At 44.7% G+C, this 14791-nt stretch overlaps 1 protein-coding gene across 6 annotated transcripts in view; it reads right to left on the bottom strand.

Annotated features, from left to right (window-relative positions):
- The window catches only part of POT1 (protection of telomeres 1), a 140353-nt gene extending 137543 nt beyond the window's left edge, over positions 1-2810 (bottom strand). For 3 of the 6 annotated variants that reach the window (XM_037836255.1, XM_037836250.1, XM_037836254.1), the window contains exons 1-2: positions 2667-2743; positions 1801-1983 (exon numbers count right to left, since the gene is read on the bottom strand). In XM_037836255.1, the coding sequence (XP_037692183.1) occupies positions 1801-1923 (123 nt within the window). In that variant the 5' untranslated portion in view covers positions 1924-1983; positions 2667-2743. Of the gene's footprint in view, positions 1-1800; positions 1984-2666 lie in introns of all 6 variants that reach the window. The other 3 variants (XM_037836253.1, XM_037836251.1, XM_037836252.1) reach the window with 3 other exon arrangements.
- Positions 2811-14791: the final 11981 nt, after the last annotated feature.

The raw sequence follows: 14791 nt of genomic DNA, 5'->3' as shown, positions 1-14791 counted from the left end.
ATTTACTAGTTATTTGACTTTGGATGAATTATTTAACCTGCATCTGCTTTCCGAACTATAAAACGGAAATAATAATACCTATCTACAGGGTTCTTATGATGATTAAGAAATAGCATATGCTTTACAGAGGTTAAGAAAGTCCCTACCACCTTTCTCTCTAACCAATATGCAAATAAACTCACTACCCTCCCCACTATGTGAGACATGACTCCCAGCTGTGTAAGTCTCCCTGGCATTGTGGGACATGACTCCCTGGCATTGTGGGATTGAGACTGCCTTCTTTACCAAAAGGGGGAAAAGAAATTAAATAAAATAAAGTTTCAGTGGCTAAGAGATTTCAAATAGAGTTGGCAGGTCATTCTGAAGGTTATTCTTATGCATTATATAGATGTTCCTTTTTAGTTTCTAGTGTATTCGAATAGCTAAGAATAAATACCTGAATCTGTTGAATTGTAATCCAGTAAACTTGATTCTTGATGATGACTGTTTAACTATGTAGCTTTTATCGTGTGACCATGTGATTGTGAAAACCTTGTGACTGACACTCCCTTTATCCAGTGTATGGGCAGCTGAGTAATACAATAAAGACAAAAAATACAGAGAGAAAATAGGGGTGGATAAGGATATGGGATGTTTTGGGTGTTTTTATTTTTTTCTTTATTTTGGAGGAATGAAAATGTTCTAAAATTGATTGTGGCAATGAACACACAACTATATGATGATACCGTGAGCCACTAATTGTATACTTTGGATGGATCATATGGTGTGTGAATATATCTCAATTTAAAAAACAATTAAAAAAAAAAAACTGCCTACCACATGACAATCTATAGAAGAGTTACTGATATTACTTAGTCCTTGAAATCTTTGCCTTCTTAAGTACCTAAGACACCACTCCCTCCCGATTTACAGCTCTACCACTTACTAGCTACATGATCTCAGGCAAATTATTTAACCTGCCTAAAACAGTTCCCTCATCTACAGATCAGGAATAACAGTGCCTAATTCACAGTTCTTTGTAATGATAAATGAGTTGATAAATGTAAAGCACTTACAATACTACCTACTGAAAAAGCTCAATAAAGGCTAAATTTCATCATTATTATAATTTATTACTATTTTTTATTTGTCACCTTCCTATCATTCCCTCTGCCACTGGTTCAGACCAGCATGAACCCTCACTTAGATTACTGCAAATGCCTCTTAACAAAAGGTCCTTCCTTTAATAGTGCCCTTTCAAATACACTCTTTGCCCATAAGGCACAGTAGTTTAGAACTTCAATCAAATCTTTCTTCCACTTAGAATCTGGTAAGGAGTCATCTCATAATTTTCAGAATAATATCGAAACTCCTCAACATGCACATAAATACCGCTTTACCCAAAAGGCAGATACAATCTCAGTCATTCTTCAAATTCCAGCTCAACTATCCTAACTTGTGAGAACCAAAAGCTCTGTCCTAAATGTTCACATTTCACAGTGACTATACTATATTTATTAATTAGAATTAGACATTAGGCAATCTATCAAATCCCAAAAGAACTCGTCACCTTTAGTTCAGGGACTATATTTACTTATCTTTGTACCTTCCAAACTTATTCCAGTTATCACAGAGGAATTCAACAGGGCCTTGCAAAATGAATGCTACACCATTAAGAATAATTTATCATCAAAACATTCAGTCTCAAATATTATGATACAGGAAATACCATTCCTAATATAGTTCCAATAAAGAAACTTGAGGTAAAATTTAGCATTCCTTTCGGAAGAAAACAGCATTCTTAGTCACAAAAACTCTTACCTGGATATATTTCTTGCTATAATCACAACCTGGTTGTAGGGCTCTGAAATCAAGTTTTTGTAATTTATTTAGGCGCTGAACTTCAGGCACGCCACTGACTTCCTTTATTAATTCAAGTGGCATATCAGTTCTGCTCCAGTGTTGTCCAAAGCAAATTCAACTACGGAAGTTGACAGCTTGCTGCTGAAAACACAAAGCCTAATGTTTTATCCAAAATGTGTGCAATAATTTTCTTTAAGCAACTCTGACTTAGTTTTGCTTTTCCTTTAAGTTAGTTATTATGTGTCTACGGGGAAAGGATAGATTATTCTATAATTTTATTACAAAGATCAATAGAATTCTCCTAAGTCATTGGAACGGACCCTCTTCTGTTTAGCCTGTGTATTCCACATTTTAAGATGTGTGAAAAGTGCACTAACAACAAGGGACGGAGAGAGTTGACGTTTAGTTTTGCTTTTAATTCCCGTGGCAGCTGTAATATCCTGTACCCAAATTGCGCACCAGAAACTTATTACTCCAAAATATATCTGTTGCTTCCTCCCTCCACCCAAGTAATTGAAAGAAACGACTACTGAACTGATGTGCATTGTAGGTTAAATCTTCTCAAACCTCTTGACTGGGACACTCAGTGTCAATGTTTAATTTCATGGGTGGAAACCTCTCTTCTCCAAGGAGACTTCGAGCTCCTATGAGGGAAGGGACTTGGACTTTCTTATGTCTGCTTCTCTCAAAGCGCCAAGCAAGATGCTGAATACAGGAGGCTCACCATAAAGACACGTATAAAGGGGTTCTCTGCAATAACGACATCAAATTTTTATCTAAGCTAAATCAATCTCTTTATAATACCGGTTCAGGTCCCGACCTACCTTGTACCCACGCAAAAACTCCATGCCTACGTGAAAATTCACTTACCCGCGCCCTACAAAGGAAACAAGGAAGTTTAGACCGGCGCGCCCGTGACGTCACCACGCACGCTGGCGGCACAGTTTCCGCGCATGCGTGCAGTGTAGCTAAAGCTAAACCGCCGTTCTCTGCGGCGCCTGCGGATGAAGATCAGCTCGCGAATCTAAGCTCTCAAAAGGTTTCGAATACGTAAAGGGGTGAAAGCCTGAGGCTGACGTATAGGCTCCGCCCGTAGGCCACACCCACCGGAGATTCTCGCCTGTCTTTTTAGCCCTGCCACGCCCTCCATCCCCACCCCCCAACCCCTGCTATCTGGGGCATGCTCTGCGTGCTTCCTAAACCCTGGAACCTCTAAAAACCTTTCCAAAATTAGGGCGGGATTTGAGGTTGCGTTTGGTAGAGTGGAAGTTCCTAAGGGTCCGGCGTGCATTTAGTTTCCTGTTCCCTTCTCTTAGAAGCAAGCACCCAAATGCAGTTTTTACGAGGAATTGCCTACAATTACAATGTTATTTGAGGATTTAAAAAAAAAAAAAAGTTCGGGTATTGGCATAATTCCACCCATGAGTAAATGCTGTTTTCAGATCGATTTGATTAACCTTTTCATTGTTTTATAGTACTATGATTTTTGTTATAATTAATAAGATACACTGTTAATTGTGAATCCTCTGCTAATTTCTGATTTATATCCTGATCATTTGTTTTAAATGAAACGCCTCAGTGCCAAACTATAATATACTAAAGAATGGCATGATCTTTCTAAGGCTAATTTGGACTAAGTTATCTGCCGTGGGCATAGATTTGCAGGGGGGAAATAGCTGACTTAAAGTAACTGTTTTCTACAACAAGAAGCTTTCAGTGTTAGCCTATCTGCCCTTTCCCCTCCCTACCCTGTATCCAGTTGTATCATGCATAAACCAAGGGCGATAGCATAGTTTGAATTCTAGCGCTGTCTGTTGAGTAAAACAATGCCAAGTAAAGATTACATCCTCAATTCACTCTTTCTCTGGCATCACCCAGCTCAGAAATACTGTTCCTCTTCCCAAAATGAAGCATTTCACGTGGGCTCTGGACCTGTCCACATTCACCTTACTCTTACCTAATATATACACATATGTTTTTCAGCATATTTTCTGCTTTCCCTCCTTACCAGTTGTTTCCCAACAGCATTTAAACACATTCTGCCTCTACTCTAAGATTGTTGAGGGCGAGGACAATTGTTTACTATTATATGAAGACTAATTATATTGTGCTATTATATTATACAGTGTGCAGTGCCTGGCACACTGTAGTTGCTAGATATTTGTTGAATGAGCAAATGCTCAGGAAAATCGTTCCTCTTTCCTCCTGTCAGTCTTCCACCACTCTGTTCTCCCCTGTCCCACTCCATTACGCAAGAGCAATGAAAACTTTGTTGCTAAGCTGAAAGGATACTTTATAGTTTTCTTACTCATCCTTTTGAAAGAATTTTCATTTGCTACCATATTTTCCTAGTTTTCATTTTACCCTCTATCAACTGAATTTATTTAAATGTTTTTCTCTTCCTCTGCTTAACCTATAAATGTCCAGATTCCATGGAATGTGATGAAGATATCTACTAGAAGTGTGTGTGTGTGTGTGTTGTGTGTGTGTGTGTGTTTTGTTGTGCTGGTGTCTGTTCCAAGTTTCTCTAAGACCCCAAATACTTCATACACATCCAACTAACTTCCAGCTGTGTTTCTTCTTCACAGTCTCCCAATTAATGGTAGAACTGGGGACTCTTCTGCCTGAGTCTACACTGCTATCCCACACATTAGCAATTTGTTTGTCCTGCAAATGAAGCAAAATGAACATGAATATACAGTAAAATTTAGTAAGATAGGAAAAAAAGAGATTGAATCAACTGGGTAAGGCAATAAAGTCATTTGAATGCCAAAACAATCCAGTACTGTTTTTCTATGCCTACTGAAGCAGAACAAAAAAGCTACTCTGAAGTAGCTTAATGTAATAAGTATAACATGTAGCTTAATGTAATAAATATAACATGTTATAATTTTTTAAAGAGCAGTGAAGAAAGTTCCAATGTAAACTACAATGTAAAAAAGTTAAATTTTAATGGAAGTTTGAGTACTTTTACTAATTTTACTAATTTTAGTATTTTACTAATTTTGCTAATAATAAGCACCAAAAGCAAAATGGCTATTTTTATTAGATAATGCATAAAAATAAGGTTTCAGTGTATAGTTATTATGAATAGTCAATCAAAAATAAAATAATCTGGAAATTTCTGGTATTTCCTTCCCTCATAAAGATTTTCAAATAAATTTTTAATATTTACTTTTTAAAGTTGAAATTCTGTATTGAATTGACTGGCAATCCAATACTTTAAATCTATTTCTTTGCATTAATTGCTGGGTCATTTGGATCATTAACCCCTTCCTAATTGTAATCTACTTGCAGGCGCTTGTCATCACTTGTCATCCCTACTGCCGACCAGTGTCATCTTCTACTTATTCCTAAGATTCCCTAGGAATATAATTGAAGTTCATTTCTTTGTGATCTAGTAGCATTTCTGCCCAATACAAATCAGGATCTAGATCAATTGATAAAACCTATTTCAATATAACCATCAAATTTTTATATTATTGTCATTGAACCAAGAAATAATTGAGACATAAATTTATATCAAATTTATTTTTATATTATAAATTTAAATGATAAAATATGCAATTACTTAGCACACTTTAGAAAGACAAAAAAATGAAATAAAAAAAACAATATTGAGGATCAAAAACTGAGAAAACCGGGAGGCAGGGCAAGATGGCGGCATAGAGAGGAGTGGAAGCTAAATAGTCCCCCTGGAACAACTACAAAAAAACAGAAACAACTAGTAAATAATCCAGAATAACTGTGGGGGGACAAATGAGACCATCCACTCATCATACACCAACCTGAATTGGGAGGAATGCCCGAGAATACAGCATAAAATCTGTAAGTAAAACCTGCGGATCCAAGTCGTGAGACCCCCTCCCCCATAGCCCGAGCTGCAAAGCAAGCGAATATAGCTCAGCTGAGCTCCAACTGGGGTTTTAAGTAGCAAGTGTGAACGGCTTACTACAGGTACGCATCCCCAAAGAACAGACAGAGGCTTTGGGTGATGACTGACCTTGGAGAGCCAGAGGGTCTCCTTGGACTGGGTCTGAAAGGGACTATCTGTTTCTTTTTCAGCTCTGGAGAAAGCCCCAGTAATATTCAGTTTCCAGGGCTGTGACTCTGGGAAGGGTGGAGACAGCACAAGCAGATAGGGAGACCATTGAAATGCTAATGACCTCCACCTGGGGGGTCTGTCTTCTCTAGGAGGAAAGGGATGGGGCCCTTTCCATTCAGAACCAGACCCCAGAGCCTGGGGGAACACGGCCATACCTCCTCACACCAGTCAAGAATTATAGGCTAACAGGCATCACCTGCTGGGCAGAAAAGCACAGTGACCCGAGGCATCAAAGGGTGGAGCAATTTTCTAAGACACACCCGCAGGGAAACCAGATACTGAATATTTCTTCCCTCTGGGACCTGAGCCTGTTCTGGTCTGGGAAAACCTGATTTGGATAACCAAGGAAACCATACCTAGACAACAGAAAATTACAACCTACACTAAGAAAAACAAAGTTATGGCCCAGTCAAAGGAACAAACGTACACTTCAACTGAGATACAGGAATTTAAACAACTAATGCTAAATCAAATCAAAAAGTTTAGAGAAGATATTGCAAAAGAGGTAGAGGCTGTAAAGGAAGCACTGGGCATATATACGGCAGAAATCAAAAGTTCAAAAAAACAGCTAGTAAAATCTATGGAAATGAAGGGTACAACACAGGAGATGAAAGACACAATGAAAACATACAACAGCAGATCTCAAGAGGCAGAAGAAAATACTCAGGAACTGGAGAACAAAACACCTGAAAGCCTACACGCAAAGGAGCAGATGCAGAAAAGAATGAAAAAATATGAGCAATGTCTCCGGGAACTCAAGGATGAAACAAAGTACAATAATGTACATATCATTGGTGTCCCAGAAGGAGAAGAGAAGGGAAAGGGGGCAGAAGCAATAATAGAGGAAATAATTAATGAAAATTTCCCGTCTCTTATGAAAGACATAAAATTACAGATCCAAGAAGCACAGCGTACTCCAAACAGAAGAGATATGAATAGGCCTACACCAAGACACTTAATAATCAGATTATCAAATGTCAAAGACAAAGAGAGAATCCTGAAAGCAGCAAGAGAAAAGCAATCCATTACATACAAAGGAAGCTTAATAAGACTATGTGCAGATCTCTCAGCAGAAACCACAGAGGCAAGAAGGAAGTGGTGTGATATATTTAAGATACTGAAAGAGAAAAACCGCCAACCAAGAATCCTATATCCAGCAAAGCTGTCCTCCAAATATGAGGGAGAGCTCAAAATATTTTCTGACAAACAGACAATGAGAGACTTTGTGAACAAGACACCTGCCCTACAGGAGATACTAAAGGGAGCACTACAGGGTGATAGTGTCCGGCGCCTTCTCGCTCGGTCCCACGCGTCCTGTCCTCGGCCGGCAAGGAGAACAGAGGGAAAGAGGGAGAGACACAGACAAACTGACACTTGAGGCACACAATGGCTGTGAATGCAAGCCTTTTACTGGAGCCAGGAAGAAAACTTTCTCTGTTACATATTCCACACGAGGCCCTACACCCCGTGGGAGAACAACCTCTATGCGGCCGTCAGGCACGGCTCCCTGTGGGCTGTCTCACCGAGGCTAGCCCGGGCAATTTCTTATATACAATAGTTACAACCAATGTGCTGGCACTACGTAAGCGTGTACAATAGGCTAGCAGCAACCGCTGCCTCATGCGTCATATGCGGAAGCAGGATACGGGCGCCATCTTGGCTCAAACGATGGGCGGGGGCTACTCTAGAGCAGGTCGCGGTGTGTCCACCAGGCCCTAACCCGGAAAGCGGCTCCCCACATCTCCCCCTTTTTTATATATTTCAACCCAGTGTCTCCATTGATGAGTGTACTCCCGTGGGCTTGAGTGACCCACTACATGTTTTGGTGCTTTGGGGAGTCTGGACTAGGCCCCTGCCATTTTACGGCGGAACCTCTGGCACCGACCAGAATGCTTACCTCATATAGAGACCGGAGAGCCCGTGAGCTGGAAACAACGTGACTCTCCCTACAGTACTTCGCCTCATAACTGGGGAAAGACGGTTGGGGCAGGAGAGTGGCAACCAGTGTCAAAGGCGTCACTAGGCGTCTCTGTGCAATGGCCGGAGCCCAGTCTGGCCACAACTGGGACTCCGCCTAAGAGACTCGCCTGAGACAAAAATTAAGACAGTTGGAGCTCTATGTTATATCCGGGATACGGCCATGGACTTTGCCGCGAACCTGGCCCCAGAGCGCCCCACCCCGAGTGGCCAGGACGGGGATCGATCAGTATAGAAGCTGCTGTCAAAAGTACTACAGGTTGAAGACATAGCCATCATAGTGGTAACACGCAGTTGCTGCTGTGCTTGAAACAAGCGTTCTAACAGGCATTTGACGATTACTAAACCCACCAACAACCCTATAGCGAGGAAAACCCAAGTGGTCAGATTGGGCCATGAAAACCAGGAGGTAACTCGGTTCCACAGGTCAGTTACCAAACTGGCAAGGTTGAACTTAACGGGGGTCAACTTAACGTTTCCAATCTTGTCCAGGCTGACGTCCACCTGCTGGGTAAGATTGGCAAAAGTTGGCAGATAAGTATTTTTAAGCCAGTCAGAGACTTTGTGGGTGTTAGTAGTTACATTGGCCCTGACCGGAGTGACACAAAGTCTGAAAAGGATCCATCGGGTGTCACACAGTTGCACAACTGTTTTCCAGAGCCCATCTATCTCTTGTCCAAGTTCCTGTATTTCACTTTGCATTTTCTGGATCGCTTGCGAATTCAACTCTAACATTAGATTGTGGGCGTGCAACGCGTCCCGGGTGGCATTGGCTAAAGTGTTGACTGTTTCCATCGTCAGGGCGATCTGCTCCGTTGTCCAGGCTTGAAGCACCGCATTCCCCACTGCTGGGACGAACACTGAAGCGACGATGCCGCCGAGGTTCCACAGCCAGCTTTTGACACTTCTTGGTTTCCTGTTAAGGGAGGGATTAAAAGGCCCAGAAAACGGAAAGTTTTCCGTTGACACAACCTGGGTAATAGGGCCTACCCAATCAGTGGTATTGACCGGGACCCAAACATAGCTGGGACGGTAGGTTAGGATGGCGTAGGGAGGGAATCCGTTCCAGCATTCAGACAGGGTACAGAGGACGCTGGAACAGTTGAAGGTAGGCTCTGTAGAGAGTAGAAAGGCGAAGGGAGGGAGCACGCAAACCTGTCTGTGCAAAGGGAAGGAACAATTTTTATCCGCATATGTTCCCTCTGCACCCGAAAAAGAACAATTGGGAGAGTTACCCGTCGCGTCGGTTGACGTGTTGGTAAGGGTACCATTCAATAGCATGAAATAGCGCAGGTCCAGACATGCCCCCAGGGGGTTGCAGGCCAAATGCTGAGCGAAGGTTTGGATATGGGAGGCTATGGGGTCAATTAGCGGTTCTCGACATTGGTTTACGGTACCCCACGCCGATGCCTCAGTATAGTTTCGGATCTTGCTTATTGCTGTGAAATTACGTATGTGAGGGCGCACGGACCAGAGCCACCAGTCCTCACTTAAGAGGAACGGGTGTCTCACGGGCATACAGCTGTGCCAAGAGAAGTCCTCCAGAGTGGCTTTCCTGTGCAGGTCATGCGCGCAAGGAGGGAGAGAAGGCTGCGGGACATCAGGATCTCGAGAGCAGTTAAGGACTGTTGGTCTAAACCCAAAAAACTTGAGGCATCTTTTCGTCTCATTTTTGTTAAGCAACCCCTCACAGTCCTGTTGATAGCCAGCCGAGGTATTAAGAAATTCTAGCAAGACTCCAAAAGTCACCTGAGTGCAATGGGTATCACAGGCAGTACTTGTGCTGTTTGCGCAGGAACAATTAGCTATAGAGCGATTAGCAAATGAAAGGATCAGCGTATCATCGGTTAGAGGAAAGGTCTCGTTGAAGGTTATGGAGGAAGCATTGGCAGGCAAAGGTAGATGATGGAGGCTAAGAGTTAAATTAGGAGTGAAGAACTGAGGAGAGGCGGGAGACCCCGCAGAAAAGGGAGCTAACGTCGGGGGATGGTGCCAGAGGCCCCAGAGGAACTGATCTTCTCCCTGAACCACTGCAACACTGCTGAGAAAGAGAAAACAAATCAGGAGGGTATTTATAGGGGAATAGGGGTTGGGATCACCGGTCCTCCCCCTGGACGACGGGGAGGCGGTCAGGATCATTCTCATCATCTTGCTGGTCATCTTGCTGATCGTCACCAGCGTTGAAGGTTGGGTCTCTTGTGTCATATTGGGGTTTTCCCAATTGGTCAGGCTGCAGCTTCTCAGCGCTCTCGGGCGTTGATACGGTTCTCACCAATCTCTCCGGAACCCACACCGGTTGACGTCCTGGTTCCTGTGGGAAGACACAAACAGAGCCTCTGGCCCAGCTGAGCACGGGGTCAGGGCCTTGCCACTGTCCTGACAGGACATCCTTCCATCGGACTAGACCTCTATGTGGAGGACTCGGGGTGGTGTGTTGAAGGGCAGGTGTCATGCCCTGCGAATTTTCATTTAAGAAATTATACGTGAATAAGGCTACAGACAGTTGAGCCCTTGGGGATAGGCCGTGACCTATCCCCTCTTTCTGTTTGTTGAGCAAGTCTTTCAGAGACCTGTGTGCTCTTTCAATGATACCTTGTCCTTGAGGGTTGTAAGGGATTCCGTGCTTCAATTGTACTCCCATATTATCACAAAATTTTTGGAAAGTTTTACTGGTATAAGCAGGTCCATTATCTGTCTTTAACATTTTTGGCTTGCCCCACGCTGCCCAAGCGGCAAGGCAGTGTGCAATGACTTGGTGGACTTTCTCTCCTGTCTCAGCAGAGGCAAATAATATTTGAGAACATGTGTCTACTGACACATGCAGGTATTTGACTTTTCCGTACTCTGAATGATGAGTGACATCCATTTGCCAAATGTCTCCTGGGACGAGACCTCTAGGGTTAACTCCCACAGATGGGATATGCTGTTGAGTAACACAATTTCCACAAGCTCGGACTATGTCTCTAGCGGCCGCTCGCGGTATACCAAACCGCTTAGCCAGGGTACCTGCATTGATATGAAATTTGGCGTGGAACTCTCGGGCTTGCTGATATGGTGTCAGCACGGGGAAGACGTGTGGCTGTCGAGTGGCCACATCTACTATGTGATTTCCTTGGGCCACGGGACCAGGTAGGCCTGTATGGGCCCTAATGTGAGTTGTGTAAAAGGGATGTTGCCTAGTACGAATCGTCTTTTGCAGCTCGAGAAAGAATGTGCTTACAGTGGAGGAGCATTTTATAATGCCCACAGTTTCTAGGATTTGTAGAGAATTTACGACATAAAGGGAATCAGAGACAATATTCAGGGGGCCAGGAAACTCTCTCAGGACTGTAATAGTAACCTGCAATTCAACCCACTGCGGTTTTTGTGGTTGAAAAAACACTGTTTTGGGAGTGTCCCCTTCCACACAATACGCCCCTGTACCGGAGCTGGAGCCATCCGTGTACACGGTGAGGGCGTTTGCTAGTGGCCTAGACGAAGTCACTTTGGGAAAGATTACCGGATGTTGGGTGACAAACTGTAAGAGGGGGTCTTTGGGATATTGGTTATTAATACATCCCGAAAAGGTGCATCGGAGAACAGCCCACTGATCTATGCATCCGGTAAGCACCTCAATTTGTGGGAGAGAGTAGGGTACTCTAAGGTTTTTTGGTGGTTGGCCAAAATGTTGGATGGCCTTCTTAATGGCCTCCAGGGCCAGATCTGCAACTGCGGTAGGGTAATGCTCTAAGATCTTTTTTGGAGAAACTCCGGGGTGGATCCAGAGTAATGGCCCCTGTTGCCACAGCACCGCCGTGGGCTGTGACACCGTCGGCAGTAGGCAAGCTTCGAAAGGCTTATCAGGGTTTATTCTTTTTAACGTGGCACTACTGAGTGCCTGTTCTACTTGGCATAGTGCTTGTCTCGCTTCAGGGGTGAAGGACCGTGGCGAAGCTAAGTCCGGATCCCCTTTAAGCAAGTCAAACAAGGGTCTTAATTCTGCATTGGGTAACTTCAGGTATGGGCGAATCCAATTTATGTCTCCCATGAGCTTTTGTAGGTCATTGAGGGTGTTCAGGTTATCTAACCTGAGAGACACCTTTTGGGGGGAGACTTGAGTAGATGTAAGTTTCGCTCCCAGGAAGGTGACAATCTCGGTCATCTGGATCTTCTCCGGGGCTATTTCGAGATTGACCTCTCTAAGTGTAAGAACCAAATGTGATAGTGCAGCGTTAAGGAGATCTGGGCTTTCATGAGTCAGCAAGATATCATCCATGTAATGAAGGATCCTTACTTTGGGGAATTGCTGCCGGGTATCGGCCAACTGTGCAGCGACATACAACTGACATATGGTAGGGCTGTTGGTCATGCCCTGGGGCAGGACTGTCCACTCAAAGCGGTGACAGGGCCCCTCTTGGTTTAGAGAGGGCACAGTAAAAGCAAATTTTTGGGTATCCTCTGTGTGAAGTGGGATAGAGAAGAAACAGTCTTTGATATCTAAGATGATAACAGGCCAACGCTCTGGCAGGGCCGAAAGGAGGGGCAACCCCATCTGAACGGGCCCTAAAGGCTCCATGCAATTATTGATGGCTCTTAAATCGTGCAGCAACCTCCACTTGTCTGATTTTTTCTTTATAACAAAAATAGGGGTGTTCCAAGGTGATGTGGAGGGAATGAGGTGGCCCTCTCTTAGCTGATCTGACACCAGAGTGTGTAATGCAGAGAGCTTTTCCCGTGATAAGGGCCACTGAGGCACCCAAACCGGAGATTTGGTCTTCCATTTTAGCTTTATGGGTGTGGGTGGGAACATTCCCTCAGTGGCCCCCAGGAAAAACCCAGGCCTTGCTTGACAATGTTGGAGGTAGCTTGTATGGGCTCTACACATCCCTGTAACGAGGCTCCTAAGCCTTTGCCAGGGACATATCCCATTCCTTTTAACAATCGCTTAGAGGTTGGGGAACAACCACTGGTCAAGGTAACGTCCATCTGGGTAAGAATGTCTCTTCCCCACAGGGAAACAGGCAGGGCCAATACATATGGCTGAAAACTACCTTGGTGTCCTTCTTCGTCTGCCCAATGAAGGGCAGCGGCACTCAGCATGGGTGCTGAAACCTGGCCTATTCCTCTGATGGTATCTTCCGCCTTGCACGTCAGCCAGGTGAAGGGCCAGTCCTGTTGTCTTATAATTGACCGATCGGCCCCGGTATCTAGCAAGCCTAGGAAAGATCTGCCTTGTACCTTGATAGTCAGCATGGGTCGAGACTCCAGAGACATATGGAGGCCCTCAAAAACTTCCCCTGAAGACCCAAATCCCTTATCTCCTCTCTGTCTGGGTCTACTCTGAAAGAGTGTATGCAAGCTGGGTAGGAGCAAGAGCTGTGCCAGCTTGTCACCTTTTGCAATGACCAGCGTACCTTGCTGAGATTGTACCATAATCTGGACGTAACCTGTGAAATCTGAATCCACAACACCTGGTATGACACTTAGTCCTTTCAGGGCTGTGGATGCTCTCCCAATTATGAGCCCAACAGTCTTTGCTGGCAAGGGCCCTTTAAAGGAGGTCCCTACCAACTGGACACCCATGGAGGGGGTCAGTACGAGTCTGGAGGTGGCACAGAGGTCCAGTCCCGCTGACCCAGGGGAGGCGCGAATTTGGGCGGACTTCGTGTCGCCGGATGGCATGCAGGGGGGCCCACCGAAAGGGTGGACCCCCCCTGCCCGTTTTTTGGGTCCTGTTCAGGACGGCCAGAAAGGCGCACACCTTGCGCATCGAAGGCTGACCTACAGTCTTCTGCGCGATGAGGTCCCTTGTGGCAACGGCCACATAGCCTGGTTGCTGCATATGGTCTACCAAACTGTGGAGTGGCAGGTGGTTGACCTTTATTGGGACAGTTCCTCTTAATATGTCCCAGCTGGCCACAATGAAAACATCCTCTGGGCTTCATTTCTAGTTCTTTAGATTTCTTTGCAGACACTTGTAAGGAGTTGGCTAGCATGGCAGCTAGACCTGCATTAGTTAACGGGCTGCCAGCATCTCTGCAAAGCCGAACCCAGTCCGTCAGCTGTTTTCCTCTGTTTTGTGCTAAAATAACTTTACATTCTTTATTACACTGTTCAAATATCATTTGTTTAACTACAGTCTCTGCCACCCCTGGATCTGAGAAAATTCTCTCGGCTGCAGTCTGCATTTTGGCTACAAAGTCCACAAAAGGTTCTGTGGGGCCCTGATGAATATTACTGAGCGAGGCTTGAGCCTCTCCCTCACCTGTCAGCTTTTTCCAAGCTCCCACAAAACAACGGAAGATTTGGGCATAGACCTCTTGAGGGAACCGCGTTTGATTTTGGGCATGGGCTCCCCTTCCTAACAGCATGTCTGTATTCCATGCGCCATGTCTTCCCGCTGCGTTCTTAGCCGCTTGTTCCTCAGCTAACTCCTCAAACCACGCTTTCCAATCTATAAATCGGCCTGGTGGCAAACAAGCACGGGCTAACTGAACGATATCTGCGGGCGTATGATTTAGGGCGGAGAGGTTTTCAACCATGTTCAGGGTATAAGGGGCATTGGGGCCGTACTGATGGACGGCCTGCCTTAGCTCCTTCAAAAGTTTGTAATCATATGCTTCATATTGATTGTTGCCTTGGTGGTTAATAATAACCGGGTACATTTCTGGGGATGGTTCTGGCTTAAGTGGTTGGTACCCACCTAGTATACCGAAAGGCCTAAAGGTGAAAGAGGGGACCCATTTCCAGAAATGCCTCCCTCCACATTTTGATGATATGGGGTCTAGGGGGCCTGAGTATTCAGGTGGGGGATACGGCTGTGAATGCCCCTCCCCCGGCCCGCCTGCAAGGGGTTCCGGGTCCCGCAAAGGCGGACCATCACGATTA

This window comes from Choloepus didactylus, chromosome 5 (genome assembly GCF_015220235.1).
Source record: "Choloepus didactylus isolate mChoDid1 chromosome 5, mChoDid1.pri, whole genome shotgun sequence".
NCBI classification, from domain to species: domain Eukaryota; kingdom Metazoa; phylum Chordata; class Mammalia; order Pilosa; family Megalonychidae; genus Choloepus; species Choloepus didactylus.
Note: the sequence above shows the minus strand (reverse complement) of the source record. Positions and strands in the feature narration are given on the sequence as shown.